Genomic DNA, 19,301 nt, shown 5'->3' on the forward strand with positions numbered 1-19,301 from the left:
CCCAAAACACAATTAAATATACTCTTGCCCATTTTTTGTCCATGTGGAGACATATTTTGCATATTATCACGCTAACAGAACCGTTTTTTTAAAACTACAAATTCATGTTGTCACACTGCAATTTGAATCTCTGTCATTTGCCTCTTTTAGCTGCATTCTGTTTCCGTATTTTGCCCCTTCTAGTTCTGATCACACAGTAACGGGCACTGAGAAAGAAAGAAGCATGAAAATGAGCACATTTTTCAAGTTAAATATGTGTTTGCATTAATGTCTAGCAGGAGGATATGTGTTGCCAATCACAACACCTCCTTTCTTCCTGTCTTCCCAGGACATCTGTCTGGCCACCACCCGTTCATTTCAGCTAACAAAAGGTGGAACTAACCATCTACATTTTACAGAAGAGGAAACTAGAGACTAGTGAAAATGTTGTTTACCTTCAAGTAATGAAGATCATCAGTTAGTAAATAAAAGGGGACCACGTCCAGGCTTACTCTGTCACTTCCTGGGCACTGGTGACAGACATTCAGCAAACATGCGTATCCTCAATTCACCTGCTCATTGACTACGACCCAGTCAGCTCTCTGTTCTCAAACATATTTTATGTCTATGGCAATAAAATGTAGATTAGACCCAAACTATGTCTAAAAGCCAGTTATATTTTAAGACGTAAACCACTAAAGTGCTGGGATTAGAATTACAAGTCATTGATTTGAACAGTAAGGTTCCAGCTCACTCCCCATGGGGCTCATCCCTCTGGTCAAGGCAGAAGGTCTCAAATGACTGTGCTTTTCAAGAAACAGAATAGCACCAATTCAGCGATTTGCCATAGCTCATTCTCCAGCACGATGACACAAAAGGGAACGTTGTTAACTGCTTTCTCCTCGACCTTTAATCAAACAAGTACAAATTCTAAGACTGTAACTTTACGAGACTCAAAAGAAACGGCTCCATGCACAAGTGCCCACTGGGACTGACCATGTCTGAACTCGGACTACAGCCCCCGAAGTCACAAAAGCATCCTTTGATAACGAGAGCCTACTGGGTTCTACACGATGTCTTTCTGATTTTTCACAAGTTCTTTACGTTCTCAGCCTTTCTACTTACTATCAGCAGGGAGACAGTTACAGGTTCTACAAAACAAGATGGCAGGGTCTTGCTTTGTCATCTAGGCTGGAGTGCTGTGGTGCAATCACAGCTCACTGCAGCCTTGAACCCCTAGGCTCAAGCCATCCTTCTGCCTCAGCCTCCCCAGTAGCTGGGACTACAGGCACATACCACCACACCCAGTTAGTTTTTAAATTGTGTTTTAGAGACAGGGTATTGCTATGTTTCCCAGGCTTGTCTCAAACTCCTGGGCTCAAACAATCCTCCCATCTTAGCCTCCCAATACACTGGGATTACAGGTGTGAGCCACCACACCCAGCCAAGGTCATCTTTAAAATGTCAATAAACCTCATTGGAACAAACAGCAGCCTCCTAATATTCCCAGCTAGGAAAAGAGTTTTTCCTAATATATGCCTCTTTGTGAAAATCTAAACAAAATGAAAATCCTGCACATCAACCTTACTTCCCACAGTGTGGCTTTATCCCTTTCCTACCATGCCATTACCGTATGTTACCAGTCACAGAGAGGAGCGCCTGCTGCCGCACCCCCCTGCCCACTGCCCCCAGCCTTAAGCAGCAGCCTAAGAGGCACAGAGAACTGCCCCTCCTACCGCCCCCAGCCCCCGGTCCCCCAGCTCACTAGGGGAGGCACAGACAGCTGCACCCCTACCACCTCCAGCTCCCTGGTCCCTTGGCTCACCAGGAGAGGCACAGAGAGCTGCCCCCCAACCGTCCCCACCCCCCAACCCCCCGGTGCCCTGGCTCACCTGGAGAGGCACAGAGAACTGCCCCCCACCACCCCCAGCCCCCGGTGCCCCAGCTCACCAGGAGAGGCAGTCCTTGAGGGAGTTGTAATAGGGGAACCTGGAGACCACGCACACGGCGTAGGGCACGAAGCAGCCAGCAGCGCCCACAGCCGGCCAGGACGGCTCCCAGTGCGTTGTGCCATTGTAGAAACAGTACTCATCCTACATGAAAAGCAACAGTGACATTGTCACCTCCCCACCTTGGCAATTCCAGTATCTGTTTCCAGTTGGGTCATGTTTCAGCACAGAACAAGGTGAGAGTCCACCATCCCCACCCCTGCAACGCGTCCAAGCCAGCACTGGCCCTCCAGTCAAAGTCTACAGGGTCTCTGTTTGGTGCCTGCACCATTTGAGGTGCTGAGGCTACAAAGAGAGCAAGAAGCATTCCTGCCCCAGAGAAGCTGACAGCCTTGAGATAAGAAGGAATGCATGATTAGAGCACAGTAAGACCCAAGACACACAAAGGACTCTGCTTTACAAGGGGGGAAAATGCAGGAGCCACGCACAGGAAGCGGCACCCGCACGTGCCCAGGAGGACAGAGCAGGAGAGGAGGCCTCAGCCTGTGTGGGAGCCACAGCAGTAGTGTTCTAGAAGACCCAGAACACCGCAGGGCTTACAAGTGGCAAAGTATTTGGGGCTCACCAACTGGGCCCTGGGGAAGTGTTGTCAGTTTGGGGTTTTTTGTAGGGATGGAAGGGCATGATGATAGCTTCAGTTTGGGAAATGGCTGGATTTAGGGTACCTATAAGATATCCAGGTAAAGGGAGACGTCCAGGAAATAGTCAGCTACATCATTCGTTTATCTAGCAAAATTTAATAAACATCCGCTTTCCGAGGGTCAGTCTACTCAATTCCAACCCTGCCTGCTGCTGTGTCATCTCGGGCGGGTCTTTTAACCGGTCTCTATCACCATGTCTCCATCTGTCATTTCCCAACCTCATTCACTGTGGTTAGGATTAAATGAATGACTCTACACAAAGTGCTTACATCATGCCTGGTGCTGAGCTGCTCACGCGCGTGCGTGGCAGCTGCTGCTATTGTTACAGTAGCCGGGGGGAGCTGCAGCTACCCAGACACAATATGGTTCCCACCCTCAAGTCACGTAGTGTCAAGTCAAATCACGTAGTGTCGGAGGAAAGGCAGAGGAGAGTGTATGAGAGGGGCTGGGGCTGTGTTATCAATAGAACGATAGTTGCGGGCTGGGCATGCAGCTCACACCTGTCATCCCAACACTTTTGGAGGCTGAGGCAGGATTCCAGTAGTTCAAGATCAGCATGGGCAACATAGCAAGACCTCATCTCTACAAAAAATAAGAAATATTAGCTGGGCACGGTGGCGCGCACCCGTGGTCCCAGCTACTCAGGAGACTGAGGTGGGAGAATCCCTTGAGCTAGCCCTGGAGATCAAGGATGAAGTGAGCCGTGATCGCACCACTGCACTCCAGCCTGGGCGACACAGCGAGACCGTCTCAAAAAAAAAGAAAGAACGATAGATATAGCAGTCATCCGGATACATGGTGAAGAAGGGGAGGTGAGTGCTGTGGGGCCTGGGGACACCCCGAAACTACACAGCTGCTAGGAGGGCAGGAGCGGGGCCAGGCATGCCCACGCCAGGCCGGCAAAGTGGGAACAGTGGCATCTGCTGTACTAACGCAAACCAGAGGGGCTGCTCCTTTGTTTAACATGTGTATTTAATGATAACGAAAATAACATGCTCATTGCTCCTGGTAGGTGTTACTTCACAGACAAACTCCCAAGGTGCTTTTCTGAAAGATCCAACATTGTGGATCCTTTCTCATCTGGAACACCGGCTACACGGAGGGGCAGGATTCTCCACCTTCCTTTCATCCCTCATTAACATAACCCTGGAAGAAAGGCCAGGCACTGCTGGCAGCCAGGTCACAGAGGCAGACGCCGGTCCTCTGCATGCACCGCCCAAGATCTGACCTTGGTTCTGCTCTCAGCACACTGTGAAAATGACCTCTCCCAAAAACATAAGATTATGCATTCAGAGCATCAAGTAGTAAGTTTTGCTCCTGCATATTCATTAAGAACATCCGGGCCTGTCAGTGCTGCCCCATGAGTTTCCAGGGACAGAATCCATGTGATTATACCTCACACCTCCCAATACTCAGTGTCACACGTGTCAGCACGCTTCTATCAACAAAGAAAACACGTGCCCTGGGCTCCGAGGGAATCCAGGCCAGCCACTTCTCTCGACTGCATGGAACTCACAGACTTCCCTTCATGGCACCAGGGCACCTAAACTAAGGCTCTGGCTCACTTTTTGCTTCGGGAAACCCTCTGGACGTGTGCAGCTGGTCACCCTGCAACTTTGGATACATCATTTCCCCTACAAGTTCCCCAAAGGCCCTCTGATTCACACACGGCCCTACCCACACAACACTCGCAATATGTGTGACAGACCTAATATGCTGTAAAGTCCAAACTCCAATCGCTCACACCGAAGACAAAAGGCAGAAACAACCCACAGGTCCGTCGACGGATACATGGAGAAATAAAATGTGGTCCATCCAAACGATGGAATGTCATTCAGCCATAAAAGGCCACGGGGCACTGACACATGCGTCCACGCACAGGAACATCAAAACATGCTAAAGGGAACAAGCCAGACAAGCAGGCCACGTGTTGTAGGAGTCCACTCACACGAAGTGGCCAGAATAGATACATCCAGAGACAGAAAGGGGATTAGCCAGCCAGGCGCAGCGCTCACACCTGGAATCCCAGCACTTTGGGAGGCTGAGGCGAGTGGACCACCTGAGGTCAGCAGTTCGAAACCAGCCTGGCCAAATGGTGAAATCTCGTCTCTACTAAAAACACAAAAATTAGCTGGGCCTGGTGGTGGGCGCCTGTAGTCCCAGCTACTCAGGAGGCTGAGGCAGGAGAACCACTTGAACCCAGGAGGTGGAGGTTGCAGTGAGCTGAGATGTGCCACTGCACTCCACCCTGGGCGACAGAGTGAGACTCCATCTCAAAAAAAGAAAAAAAAAAAAAAGGGCAGCAGATTAGCCATCGCCAGGCAGGAAGGGGAAGCAGGACTGAAGCCTTAATGGTATGGGGTTTTCAGGGATGATGAAAACGTTTTGGACCCAGACACTGGTGGCGGTTGCACAATGCTGTGGATGTACTTAATGCTATGGAACTGCACACTTTAAAATGGTTAAAATGGTGAATGTTGTGTTATGTGTATTTCACTATAATAAAAAATCTAAACCCAATGTCAGAGGGGAGTAACGGGAACCACCTACGTGCAGGGGCCGGTAGTACTGGGCCACCACGCCGTAGGTCCTATTCCCGCAGACATCGGTCAGCACCAGGAAGTGGACGCGATCCTCCTTGGGTTCAGTGGCCACGCACACACCCCCTGCAAGCAGAAAGAGACAAAGAAGAATCCTGTTCTTGCCATGTGGCCTGGGTTACCCACGAGCTGATTACTTCACAGTGTTCAGGACACACCTCTCCAGTCATCAGTGGCAGCGCCTTCATGTCCAAGGTGAGTTCATTCTTCCCATCATGCCTCTGGCCATCTCTCCTCCCTGTGTCCCTCCCCACACAGCAATTTCTTTACAAGCTCTCAAGCACCTGCTAGCCAGTGCCAGGGCTTGCTGGGCGCAGCCGCCCATCTGGCACCTGTCCTGAGTTTATAATCCCTGTGACCAGGAAATAGCACCAAGTTCTGAGGTGGGTGCTTATGCTAGGTGCTTTGTCTGACTTTCCTGAAGGCCACCAGAAAAATAAAGCCCCAAAACGCAAGCTCACCTGTTAACCGGAACTGGTGAGCCTGGGGACTAAGTGCAGGCCTGTGCTTCTTGCCCCAGTGAAACGGAAAACAGGAGGTGGGAGGGGGAAGCTCAGGCATGCTGGGGTGGAACAGTTGCAGATGAACTGGGTATATATATATATATATTTTTTTTTTTTTTTTTTTTTTTGAGACGGAGTCTTGCTCTGTCGCCCAGGCTGGAGTGCAGTGGCCGGATCTTGGCTCACTGCAAGCTCTGCCTCCCGGGTTCACGCCATTCTCCTGCCTCAGCCTCCCGAGTAGCTGGGACTACAGGCGCCCGCCACCTCGCCCGGCTAGTTTTTTGTATTTTTTAGTAGAGACGGGGTTTCACCGTGTTAGCCAGGATGGTCTTGATCTCCTGACCTCGTGATCCGCCCGTCTCGGCCTCCCAAAGTGCTGGGATTACAGGCTTGAGCCACCGCGCCCGGCCTGAACTGGGTATATTTTTAACCCACCTGTCACTGCAAGACTTCATTTTAAGTGGAAGGGGAAAAGCCTTGAATGCACCAGGAACAAATGGTTTTACCTGGCAGTCCACACAGCCTCCCTTCCAGGACTCAATTCTCCAAAACACCAGGACCACACTCAATGATTTACATTTCTTTCAGCTTTAAAATCCCCAAGGTAGGTCGAGCGGTGGCTCACACCTGTAATCCCAGCACTTTGGAAGGCCAAGGCGGGTGGATCACTTGAGGCCAAGAGTTCAAGACCAGCCTGGCCAACATGGTGAAACCCCTTTCTACTAAAGACATAAAAGCCAGGCGTGGTGGTGCGCACCTGTAATCCCAGCTACTTGAGAGGCTGACGCAGAAGAATCACTTGAACCCAGGAGGCGGAGGTTGAAGTGAGCAGAGATTGTGCCACTGAACTCCAACCTGAGCAACAGAGTGAGACTCTGTCTCCACACACACACACACACAAATCCCCAAGATTAAGAAAACTAAATCCCACAGAAGAGGAGGCAGTGAGGGTCCCTGGCTCTGCCGCTCGCGCCACTTCCCTTTGCCTGTGGATTTCTGGGAACAGATCACTCTGGGCGGCCGGCAGCAGGAGGCCCCTAGTGGTGCCCACCTCCCAGACATACCTGGAAAGCACAGCTGGGGCAGGGCGAGGAGGTCCACGCCGCCGGGGACGGTGACATCCTCAGGCTCTGGCACTCTGGAGGGCCCTGAGAGGCCTTTCCACTGCTCTGGTCTGGGCCTCTCTCTCTTCTTTCTGAAGGAGCGCCTCCTGGTTTTACCGAGAGTGCCGCAGTTTGCACCAGCCATTTGACTGTCCCCTTTACAGATAAAAGGAGGCACGAAAATGGACAAGACCTCTGGATCAAGAGCAGAAAGATGTTTGACTCCCTTTTTCTGAGCAACCTAAGAAAGGGAAAAATAAGAGTTACTTCTTGTTCCAGGGTGCCCTTTCTGTCTAAGCTTCACTGTTTTTCTCCTCCCCTCGGTGCCCACAAACACTAGCGCCTCAGCACTGTCATTCAAAGGTGTCACTGGTGTGAGTGGCTTTTCCCACCTGAGGCTCCTGACAGTAAAGGGCTCCTGGGAAGCGTGTTTTAGGAACCTGCCAGGCCCTACAATCAGGGAAGCCATGTAGCCTCGCAGAGCCTGGCTCTTCAGCTGTGCACATGGACAGCAGGACCTTGCCTCCTTCCTATAAAGCACTGCGGTCCAGCCTGGGGACTGGGATCCAGACCTGAGCTCAAGTCCTGGCTGTGCCTCCACCTCCTGGCAGCAAGCTTCTTTGTCCCTTTAAGGGGCGAGTACAGGGAATAAGGGAGACAATGTAGGTCCGGTACTCAGCCCAGTGGGGCTGCCAGGAGCCCATGGATATACTTACTGTTCAGCCCGCGCTGGGTGGGGGGCAGGCTCTATATTGTCAAACCCCATACACACATTTACCAGGGCCACGGCCTCCGCGCCCCCACCCGGGCCGGTGCTGCCTCCTTTCTACCACACGGATCTGGGAAGATGCATGGGGTGAGAAACGGCACTGGTGGGTACAGAGGAGACACGTGCCCTTCCTCGGCTGACCAAAGAGCCCTCGAATCAATAAAAGGGGGGCATTTGGCCTGTCTCCACTTTAACTTGGCATAATTTTTGTTTTCGCCTTTTTTCTTCCCATCCTTCCCTAAAATAATATAAAGCACATGGGCTGTCCCTTCGATCTCTCTTCCATGTTACTACTATGCCCAATACAGCTCCTCGTACTGAGCTAGCACTAAACAAATACTGCTGCCCGGCTGAGTTCAGATCTTTCCAAGGTGGGTAAGCTGCAGTCTGTGAGCGAGAAGGAAGTGGTTCCGGTGCTAAACTAGCCTGAAACAGCAAAGCCTGAAGCAAGAGGCCCTGGGTACCCAAGGCATGGAGAGACAGGAAGCGGCCGAGGGCAGGTAGTCAAGGGTCTTTTTTTTTTTTTTTTTGAGACGGAGTCTCGCTCTGTCACCCAGGCTGGAGTGCAGTGGCACGATCTCAGCTCACTGCAAGCTCCGCCTCCCGGGTTTACACCATTCTCCTGCCTCAGCCTCCCGAGTAGCTGGGACTACAGGCGCCTGCCACCTCGCCCGGCTAAGTTTTTGTATTTTTAGTAGAGACGGGGTTTCACTGTGTTAGCCAGAATGGTCTCGATCTCCTGACCTCGTGATCCGTCTGTCTCGGCCTCCCAAAGTGCTGGGATTACAGGCTTGAGCCACCGCGCCCGGCCTGGTAGTCAAGGGTCTTTAAGGGACGCTAGAAAGGACAGCATTGCCGGGCACAGTGGCTCATGCCTGTGATCCCAGCACTTTGGGAGGCCAGAGCAGGAGGACTGCTTGAGCCCAGGAGTTCAAGGCCAGCCTGGGCAACAAAATAAGACCTCGTCTCTACAAAAAATAAAAAAATTAGCCAGGCATGGTGGCGCATGCCTGTGGTCCCAGCTACACGGGAGGCTAAGGCAGGAGGATCGCCTGAGCCTAGGAGGCTGAGGCTGCAGTGAGCTGTGATCACACCACTGTACTCTGGCCTGGGTGAAAGAGCAAGACCTGGTCTCAAAAAAAAAAAAAAAGGAAGGAAGGAAGGAAAGAAAGAAGGAAGGAAGGAGGAAGGAAGGAAGGAAGGAAGGAAGGAAGGAAGGAAGGAGGGAGGGAGGGAGGGAGGGAGGGAGGGAGGGAGGGAGGAAGGGAGGGAGGGAGGGAGGGAGGGAGGGAGGGAGGGAGGGAGGGAGGAAGGAAGGAAGGAAGGAAAAGAAGGAAGGGAGGGAGGGAGGGAGGGAGGGAGGGAGGGAGGGAGGAAGGAAGGAAGGAAGGAAGGAAGGAAGGAAGGAAGGAAGGAAGGAAGGAAGGAAGGAAGGAAAGGAAGGAAGGAAGGAAGGAAGGAAGGAAGGAAGGAAGGAAGGAAGGAAGGAAGGAAGGAAGGAAGGATAGCACCACCACCCAGAGAAATGGGACCTTGGCTGATAGAAAAGGCACAGCCAACACTCAACATTCCAGTAAGACGCAGCAGTGATAAAAGGGGAGCTCTTACGCTGGAAGAAATTTCAACAACGGCAGCAGTTTCCATCAGTAAGCACACTCTAATCTCTATATGACGATTTGCATGCTACATCACTCAAATTCCGTCAACAATTGCTTTACATTTGGAGAAAAAAATGTATCAGTAGGAACCAGGACAAAACATGGGAAATCCATATTATTGTATAATGTAAAAGCTCTAGTGTAGCACGCATTAAAGAAGTCCATTTCCTCAATTACATGTCACTTTCTCTAAAACTTTCCTATCAGAATTGGACGGTTCTGACCTAACAAACGGAGCATGTTCAAGGCAGCACATGAGATGAGTGAGCAGCCCTCCTCCTGGATCCTGGAACTGCCTTGATCCCGCCTCCCTTCTGGTTTCCCTTGGTCTGACAGCTCCTCTCTGGCCCCCACAGACCCTTTTCAGTCCTGCTTACATGTTGCGACTCCCAGGCCTGGGTCCTTCGCCTTCCTCCTGGAGGACCTCAGCACTCATAGCACAGGCCCAAACGGACAGCCCAGAGCCCTACTCCCAGCCTACAACTCTTTCCAGTCCCAGGCTCCCCCTGACTGCCTCCTGCCACCCTCACAGCACCTCTGGGGTCCCTTAAACTTACAGTCTCAAAAGTTAAGCTCCTGCTAGTTTCCAAAAAGCCTGATCTTCCACCTAAGTTCTCTGCAACAAATACAGTGCAGTTCAGGTCTTCAGAGCTGGGACTCCAGACCCTTGGGCCCTGCCCCCATCATGCCCCACCTGCAGACCCACACCTCAGCCACTGGTCCTGGAGAGCCTCTCCATCAGCTCGCCGCTGCCCCACTGCACCATGTTTGCACACCAAGCACCTGCGTGACCCGTGGCTCCGGGCAGGTAGCGAGTAACCAGAAGCAAAGCCTTGGAGGTTTCTGTCAGGAGAAGAAGGAAGACACTGCCTCCCACCCAGCCCAGGGCTCCCCACTAGCATCTGTGTCCACTCTCTCAAAGAGGGACGTCCCTGTCTGACTGCAGACCAGATACTTTGTGGCCCCAACCCAGCCCTGAAGCATCACAGTCCCATCCCCACATTGAAGAAAGCATGTTTGTGTCACCACGTCATGATACTACATCTTCCCATGTGTCATACGTGGGCATGAGTCATAGGACAGTGCACCCCTGAGCAGCAAGCCAGCTCACTCCCTAAGCCAGGATGCCCCCAGAGCCAAGCATGACTAAGCCCCCTGGGGTTCTCAGGACACACAGCACCTCTGCAATGACCCTGCTTTTACCCTGCTTTCCCCTGCTCTTCCATGGGCTCAGGGCCCAGCCCCTTACTGCTCCACCTGCGCTGGGGCAGACCCTCCACCCCCCACACTCACTGAAGAAGGTCTTTGCCACCCTGCAGCCAGGACCACAGGCTCCTCCAGGCCTCCACCTCCCAGCTCATCACCCCCGGAGCATCTCGGCCCTGCCCAGCGGTATTCCACTACCTTCCATTTGAGGAGGTGCGGTGCAGCAGAAATTGTGTTGTATTCCTCTCTGTCCCCACATTTAGCAGAGAAGATGACTGAGGCGATACTGTTCCTCATTCACACTCCTGGCACCTGGGATCTCTTAGAGGCACTCTCAGCCTGGACGGAATATTGGTTCGGTTGACTTGACTAGTTCAGTTGGTTGACTAGAGTCAACACCTGACCTGTCATTCCTCTAGTTATCTCTAGTCACTTATAATGATGTGCCCCAGATCCAATCAACTTGGCATTCAGTTGCTCACCATACACCTGTTTTTTCTCAGGATGAAATATCTGTTGTCTTTTCTGAATGGACAAGCAATACAATCTCATTTTGAAAAATAACAATATAGAGGCCAGGCACAGTGGCTCATGCCTGTAATCCCAGCACTTTGGGAGGCTGAGGTGGGCAGATCACCTGAGGTTGGGAGTTTAAGACTAGCCTGACCAACATGGAGAAACCCCCTGTCTACTAAAAATACAAAATTAGCCAGGCATAGTGGTACATGCCTGTAATCCCGGCTACTCGGGTGGCTCAGACAGGAGAATCACTTGAACCTGGGAGGCGGAGGTTGTGATGAGCCGAGATTGCACCATTGCACTCCAGCCTGGGCAACAAGAGCGAAACTCCGTCCCCCCCAAAAAAAAATAAATAAATAACAATATAGAAATAATAAAGGAGCTAATAGAAAGGGATGACATACTTTGTACAGGGTGGCTACATCCTTCCCATTTTATGCATTTTTATGCATTTTATACATTTTAATGCATGTATAAATGTATAAATTTGTTTCACAAATGTAGTAATCCTACATAACAGGTTCCATTAGCTGTTTTAACTACTCCATGTGGCTGACCTCCCTATTCACAACTGTGCAGTATCACAATAACACAGCATGTGTCAACTCAGTCATGTATTGACCCAGCCTCCTCCCAAGAGATGTGTGGGTGGCTCTCAAGTCTTCACCACACTGAACAGAGCAGTGACACACACTTGCACGCACCCAGTTCTTTCCCTAGAATAAATTCCTGAAAATGGAAGTCTTGGCACAAGAGTGTTCAGAGGTTACTTGGTGATATAAGCTGTGGCTGCCCTCAGCCACCAGACCCCACCACCACTGAGATGCTAGTCACCTCTGCCAGTCTGTGGCAAGACGTGAGGTCATTTCCCGTTCTTCTGTCCCGGGTGCGGACTTACTAAACCCCTACCCAATCACCATCATTTTGGTTTTTAAAACTGCTAATTAAAAAGCAAAAACCAGAACACTCTAATTGACTTGAGTTACTTAATTTCTAAGTTAGAACACACAGTGGAATTCATCTTCGCTATAGGATTGGCCATTATTAAGGGGATAAAACAAATTCATAGATTTTTTTTTTACTACTCTCCAACTGTTTAGTTAGAATTAAATGAAATTTAAAATCCAGTTTCTCAGCTCACTGGCCACTCTACAAGCTCAGTGACCATATGGCCAGTGGCTATTGTACTGGACGGTGCAAAGAGAGGACACAGACTGCCATCACCCAGGAAGATCGGCTGGCCGGTGCTGTTCCGAAATGGAAAGTCAGGATGATGTCCACTAAAAACCATAATAATGGAGCTTCACACGCACAAATTATGCAGGTGACCTGCACTATGGAAGGTACTCAGAACACTTTCCACCCCTGTGTGATGGATTTATGATGGATCCCGTCACACCTATGTCTAGTCTCCATAGCAACTAATAAAGGGGTGGCGGTGAAGGGCTCTATATTAAAGGGGTGGAGGGGAATGTAACTAACCACAGTAACTAACATCAGTCTACGTTCTCAAATTCTCCGTCACCATTCCCAACAAAACAAACACTACTCCCCCTTCTAGGAAATGAAACAAAAAGGGGCCTCCGCTATCCAACATGAAGCTGGATATTCCTCATACCTCCGGACCTCTGTTTTCATGTGTCATCAAGAAGGAATGCCTGGGCCACAGAGAAATGGGGATTTGTAAAAGTCAAGGTAAAACTTATTTAAAAGTCTTCGACATTCAGGCCAGGTGCGGTGGCTCACGCCTGTAATCCCAGCACTTTGGGAGGCCAAGGTGGGCAGATCACAAGGTCAGGAGATAGAGACCATCCTGGCTAACAGGGTGAAACCCCATTTCTACTAAAAATACCCAAAAAATCTGCTGGGCATGGTAGCAGGCACCTGTAGTCTCAGCTACTCGGGAGGCTGAGGCAGGGGAATGGCGTGAAGCTCCAGGGAGCGGAGCTTGCAGTGAGCTGAGATTGCACCACTGCACTCCAGCCTGGGAGACAGAGCAAGACTCCAACTAAAAAAAAAAAAAAAAAGCCTTGGACATTCAAAATAGAACTGCCGGAAAAAACCTAAATAAATAAAATCATATGTTTGCTTAACTATAACATCAATGTTGACCTTAAAAGTAGGATGGATCCAAGAAATTGAATCCATCCCCTAATGCTCCTTATTTTCTTAGTCCTTCACCATTTTTCTTTCTGCCCTTTGCCAAACCCCTAACAGAATCAAAAGACAAAGTAAAGAGGACAAAGTTAAACACGCACAGTAGCACACTGTCCATACTCTCACTTAACCTGGGAACATGAAAATGTTGTAGCGTGTTTAGTTCAGGAATGCACCATTGGCAGGGCGCAGTGGCTCACTCCTGTAATCCCAGCACTTTGGGAGGCTGAGGTGGGAGGATCACTTGAGCTCAGGAATTGGAGACGAGCCTGGGCGACACAGTGAGACCTCCTCTCTATTAAAAAATAAGAATAATAATAAAGAAATTAAAAAAAAAAAAAAGGAAAGCACCACTGCAAATATTCCAGTTGATTCACTCTGCTCTCAAAAGACATGTCTCACACCAAGCAACTAATACCATGTTGTAACCGCCCCGGAGGAAAGACGTCCAACAGCTGAGGAGACCACAGCAGCAACTAGGTCATTTCTTATTCGAAGAAAAAGGAGGCAATGCCATTTGGCAAATTCGAGGTAGAGAGACAAATCAATTCATGACGTTGCGAGGAGACAGAGTTCAAACGGGATCTACTGACATGACAGGGCATTGAGGGGAAGGAAAGGTTGAGGGAAACGCGGAAACTATTTCCATAGGAGAAGGCTTTTTCACTGAAGTCGAAACTGGCTTTGTACTGACGCCTAGCAAGGGAAACTCCCTGGACACTCACAGACATTCATCTGGTTACTTGCAGGAACATTCACCTTTCCGGGTGACACCCTCTGCCCTGCAGTCTTTATTTTCCCTGGATAGCCCAGTATCATTTAAATACTCAGAAGCCTCTCTGCCTTTCAGTGCTGTCGTCTGCAAAGAGATGAACGGACCTGTGCAGACAGCTAGCCAGTGATGCCGGGATCTCCTGGTAACATGACCCAGTCACTGTGTCACAGACAGGCGGGCCAGGAGGAAACCAGAGCCACAGATGGATTCCAGGGAAAGCCAGCGTTACAGAATTAGGAAAAGCTGGGGAAGAAAAAGGAAAACGAGAATTTCCAAAACTGCCGCTTTCCCAGCAGAAGGGAGATGAAGTTGTCACTTTGGCTGCGAGGGTGCAGAGATGGAGGAAGGGTTGGGGGTGGGGATGGTACTGCAAGTGAGAAGAATAGCTATAGGCTTCATGGCAAAGCGGTTCATGCAGAATACGCGAGGCCGGCGGCTAACTCCAAGACTTGCTCTCTCATTATTCCGTTCTGGTGCAGAACCCACTACGCAGGTGACAACACATCCCAGCATAAAGAATGAAATCATTCAGGGCTGGGCCCGCTAGACCGTGAGGCTCCGGCGGCTTTCGCCCGTTGTCTGGTGCACCCCACCTTCAGCACCTGCCCAGGATGGGGGCGATTGAAGACAGAGGCCCCAGAGACGCTCCGAGGCGAGGCACCCCCAGATTCCCGGCTGGCAGCCCAAGTTCGCAGCCGAGGGCCCAGGGCGGGGAGAGAAGGGGAAAGGAAGGAAGAGGAGCAGGACGCTGCTCGGGGGCACCTGCCTGAGTTCAGACGCCGTCCCCGGCCACAGGCGCGCAGGGTCAACGCCTGGGGGACCAGGACTCAGCCCTCGGAAAGTCCGCCCCAGCCCGCGGGGCACCCGGGCACCCGCTCTCCGACTACTGCCCCGGCTGCCGCCTCGCGGCCCACGTCCGCCTCAGTTTCCCCTCCCGCCCCTTACCTGCTCGAGACCTCGGAGGCTGTCCCGGGGGGCGCCCAGCAGCGCGCACAGCTCCAGCAGCCTCGAGGGCAGCGACAAGTGCTGCGACGCAGCCTCCGCCATGGCTGCCCGCCGCCCGCTGCGGGTACCGCGCTCGGGTGCCTCGGCCGCTCAGCCGCCCGCAGACCCCTGGGGACCGGCCGCGCAGCCTGGGGTTCGGGTGCGCTGCGAGCGCCGTCCGCGGGGCGGGGCTGGAGGCAGGGCCTGGAGGGGCGGGGCCCGAGCCGAGGCGGGGCCTGGAGAGCCCCCGCGGATCCCGCGGGGAGACAGAGCTTGGGGGCGGGGCTTGACTGGATGGGGAGGTGCTGGGCGGGGCCTGGAGTGGCTGGCCCGGCCCCAGGGCCGGGGACTTAGGGGCGGGGCCAGTCCTGGGGCGGGTGCTGCTGGAGACCCGCGCGCGGTCGTCATTTCCGAACCGGCCTGCGGGCTCTGGCGCGTGCGCGGCGTCGTAGCACGCGCCCCCTTCCTTCGGCCCGGCCCCGCCCCGCCCCCCGGCAGCCCGCTCCCTGGGGAACCGAGGGAGGAACGGGCGGGGTCCTCAGGTGCCCGGCGACGTCATCCAGCCCCCAAGGCTCCAGGGCGCAAAGGGTCCCCTGATCTGGCAGTCCCCGGACCCACCCTGGAGAGCGTGGGGGCACAAAGGCCGGACGCGCCGCCCGCCGCCGCCTCCAGGAAGGCCTCCCTTGCCAGGACAGCGGAGTTGGCCGGGTGTGGACAGCAGGAAGGGCCGGCGGGAAGGGGGTTGGAAAGATCCACTCCTGGTTAATAACTCTGCCGGGTTAACCTAGGGCCGGCCATGTCCAGTACGGACTTGAGTAAAATTCAGCAGGAAAGGGAGCAGGGTGGGCGCTGCTAGAGGGAGGCTTCAGGACTGAGGGTCAGAGGCCCAAGGCCTGGCAGGGCCCTTACGTCGTGAGCTCCAGGGAAGCTCCAGCTCCATCAGGTTGGCCTGATGACCGGTGGACCACGGGCCTCTTCCAGCCTCAGGCTGACCCCAGAGAAAGGGCAGCCCACAAGCCCTGGAGGCCGACTTGCTGCCTGGTCATTGCTGCAAAGCCTGGAGGGGGCCCAGGCTCAGTCCCCGCTGACCTTCGGCTCCCTTTACCCTGCCATAGCCATCTGTGTAACCCAGGGGAAATGATTCCAAAGGGACTTCCACTTCTGATAAGCTATGATTCTGTTTTTTAAAAAACAAAACTCTAAATTGCTTAATGTCAAACATCTGTCATCTGCTGAACAGGAAAAGGAACAGTAGGTACAAAGCAAGGCAACATCAGAAAGGGGAGCCCTGAGGAATGTCTCCCTCCTTCCGCAAGCTGGGTGAGGTCGTGACTGCAGCCTGACTCACCGGTTTTCTTTTGCTTACTAACCTAAAGATGGTGAGGATCCACTGGTTCTCCCTCAGGCCTGGAGGCTGCCTGCCATGGGTGGCTCTCATCGGTGATCTGAGGCCACAGTTGTTATAGTCTCCGACTTCAAAAGAAAGACCGATTTCACGCACAATTGCCTGTCTCTCTCGACAGTGGCATCGGTTTTTTGTTGTTGTCTTTCTGTTTGTTTTTGAGACAGAGTTTTGCTCTTGTAGCCCAGGCTGCAGTGCGATGGCGTGATCTCAGCTCACCGCAACCTCCACCTCCCAGGTTCAAGCGATTCTCCTGCCTCAGCCTCCAGAGTAGCTGGGATTACCCACCACCACACCTGGCTAATTTTTGTATTTTTAGTGGAGATGGGGTTTCACCATGTTAGCCAAGCTGGTCTCAAACTCCTGACCTTAGGTGATCTACCTGCCTTGGCCTCCCAAAGTGCTGGGATTACAGGCGTGAGCCACCACGCCCAGCCTCGGTGGCCTCATTTTTAGCAGCCTCTGCAAAGCGCACAGTCTGAGTCCATCGCCCAGAGTCCCCAGCATGCAGGAGAGAGGCTCTCAGCCTGGGCTGGAGCCATGAGCTACTCCCTGAGGGCCTGGATCTGGCTCCTTTGTGTGTTGCTGTGTGACAGGTGAGCTCAACGGCCCTAAGCCATGACTTCCTGAGGGGCAGTGGTCAAGATTCAAGGAGGTAAACACATGGCAGCTCTTGCCACAAGGACCCAGTGAGGCTCAAGTGAGAGTAGGTCTCTGCTGTCCCTTTATTGCCAGAAGGCCAAATGCTTTAAGGAAGAGAGCTCCAGCAGTGTACAGAGCTTGCAGTTGACTCCTTTAGGCCCCCTTTTCTTCCTCCTTAAAACCAGATAATTGGGCCAGATGACCTCTGAGGGGCTCCCAGCTCTGCGCTTGTTAATACATTCCTGTCTCTCGTGCCACAGGTCCTTCCAAAGTGCCTACAGAAAGCTTTGGCCCATCCTTGAAAAATTGCTGATGGGTTTGGAGATACAAGGTGGAGATGACTAGCAGTCAAGCTCAAAGGTGGAAAAGTCACATCGAGGCAGATGAGCAGATGAGGGGACCTAGAGAAGAAGAGAGGGGCATGGAGAGCCCAGCCAGCAGGAACAATTGCCCCAGTAGGCAGCACTGCCGCACATCAGAGTCAAGGAAAGCAAAGCTCAGACTGGATAAAAGAAACCTGCAAACACAGTCAGTGCTCACTGCATGTGGGCTCAGAGCACGTGACCCTCCTTCCCTGTGTATTCCTGTGAAATGGGTTTACTGCTCTAACTCTCAGGGACACTGTGAAGATCAAACAAGAAAATAGAAATAAACATAATTTATAAACCATAAACTACCGATACCAAAAGAGGGGCGAGCTCAACATTGCGAATGTGCTGATACTAAACGGTTCACTTTAAGATGGTCTTACGGTGTGTGAATTTCACTCGAATAAATTTTTTTAATGGAGTTTATGGGGATGCTGCAGGATGTCAATAACCTTTGGACATTTTAGCAGCACTTTAGGCATTAAAATTATTTTTTTAAAAATATAGGATGAAGGGAAAAGCTTCTTGACATTGGATTTGGCAGTGATTCCTTGGATATGACCCCAAAAGCACAGATAACAAAAGAAAAAATAGTTAAATTGTCTTCATCAAAATTAAAACTTTTGTACATCAAAGAACTCTTTCAAAAGAGTGAAAAAGTCACAGCATAAGAAAATGTTTGCTGATCATATACCTGATAAAGAATTAATATTGGGAGCCAGATGCAGTAGCTCATACCTGTAATCCCAGCACTTTGGGATGCCAAGGCAGGCAGATCAGTTGAGGTCAGAAGTTCGAGACAAGCCCAGCCAAAATGGTGAAACCCCAGCTCTACTAAAAATGCAAAAAGTAGCCAGGCGTGGTGGCGGGCACCTAGCTATTCGGGAAGCTGAGGCAGGAGAATCGCTTGAACCCAGAAGGCAGAGGTTGCAGTTAACCAAGATCATGCGACTGTACTCCAGCCTGGGTGACAAAGTGAGACTCCATCTCAAAAAAAAAAAAAAAAAAAAAAGAGTCACTATTCAGAATATATTAAGAATTCCTACAACTCAACAACAAAAAATATCCAGCCCAATTAAAAAATGGGCACGGACCCAAATCGACATTTCTTAGAAGACACACAAATGGTCAATAAGCTCATGAAAAGATGTTTAACATCACTAAGCATTAGGGAAGTGCACATCAAAGCTAAAATGAGATACCACGTCACACTTATTAGATGTTATTTTTTAAAAATAACACAACAACAAAAAATAAATGTGGGCGAGGATGTGAAGAAATGGAAACCCTTGTGGACTGTTGTTGGGGATGTAAAATGGCACAGCTGCTGTGGAAAACAGTATGGCAGTTCCTCACAAAACTAAACAGAATTACCACATGACCCAGTGATCCTACCTCTGACATATACTGGAAAGAACTAAAATAAGGCGCTGGAACAGACACTTGTAACCCAGGTTCACAGCTGCACTATTCATAGTAGCCAAAAGGTGGGAGTAACCCGAATGTCCATCAGTGGATGAACGGGTAAATAGATTTTCTTTCACTGGCAGTAAAAGCTGTGACTCTGGAGGCAACTGCATTTCACACAGCTCTCCACACAGGTGAGTGCACGGCTGTCTCGTCTCTTTCCTATGCTGTGTCTTCAGAGCTAGCTATGATATGACATGTTGTGATATGTACGTATTGAATATACGTCTTTCCCATACAAATGCAACCAGTTTATTGAGGGCTTGATGGAGGATGTGGAGTGTGGGGGAACGGTCTTACATTTCCAATTTAAAAATCTCAACAACAACAAAATAGGGGACAGAAGGGCAAGAGTTTTGGTCTTCTCTAGAGCAATGGCACTCTGTCCCTAGAAGAATGGTAGGAGCGGGGCATGTTCATATGTCCTTGAGGTGTGACCGCACATGGGCACACAGTAGCCCAAAGCACATCCCAGCCGGGAGCAGTTCCTTTTATGGGGCCGCCTGGGCAGGAGCCAAG

At 51.4% G+C, this 19,301-nt stretch overlaps 1 protein-coding gene and 1 long non-coding RNA gene across 9 annotated transcripts in view; one reads left to right on the forward strand and one right to left on the reverse strand.

The window, feature by feature from the left end:
• LOC105488398 (DENN domain containing 3) overlaps window positions 1–15,063 on the reverse strand; it is a 74,226-nt gene extending 59,163 nt beyond the window's left edge. For 2 of the 8 annotated variants that reach the window (XM_011752394.3, XM_071067718.1), the window contains exons 1-4: window positions 14,865–15,063; window positions 6,797–7,076; window positions 5,180–5,295; window positions 1,930–2,072 (exon numbers count right to left, since the gene is read on the reverse strand). In XM_011752394.3, the coding sequence (XP_011750696.2) occupies window positions 1,930–2,072; window positions 5,180–5,295; window positions 6,797–7,076; window positions 14,865–14,966 (641 nt within the window). In that variant the 5' untranslated portion in view covers window positions 14,967–15,063. Of the gene's footprint in view, window positions 1–1,929; window positions 2,073–5,179; window positions 5,296–6,796; window positions 7,077–14,864 lie in introns of those variants that run through there. The other 6 variants (XM_011752392.3, XM_071067716.1, XM_071067719.1 and 3 more) reach the window with 5 other exon arrangements.
• A 300-nt stretch (window positions 15,064–15,363) lies between these two features.
• Window positions 15,364–17,736, forward strand: LOC105488394 (uncharacterized). Its single transcript, XR_011606670.1, has 2 exons — window positions 15,364–15,611; window positions 17,208–17,736. It is a non-coding gene; the product is annotated as an uncharacterized lncRNA (long non-coding RNA).
• Window positions 17,737–19,301: the final 1,565 nt, after the last annotated feature.

Source organism: Macaca nemestrina, chromosome 8 (assembly GCF_043159975.1).
Source record: "Macaca nemestrina isolate mMacNem1 chromosome 8, mMacNem.hap1, whole genome shotgun sequence".
NCBI lineage: Eukaryota > Metazoa > Chordata > Mammalia > Primates > Cercopithecidae > Macaca > Macaca nemestrina.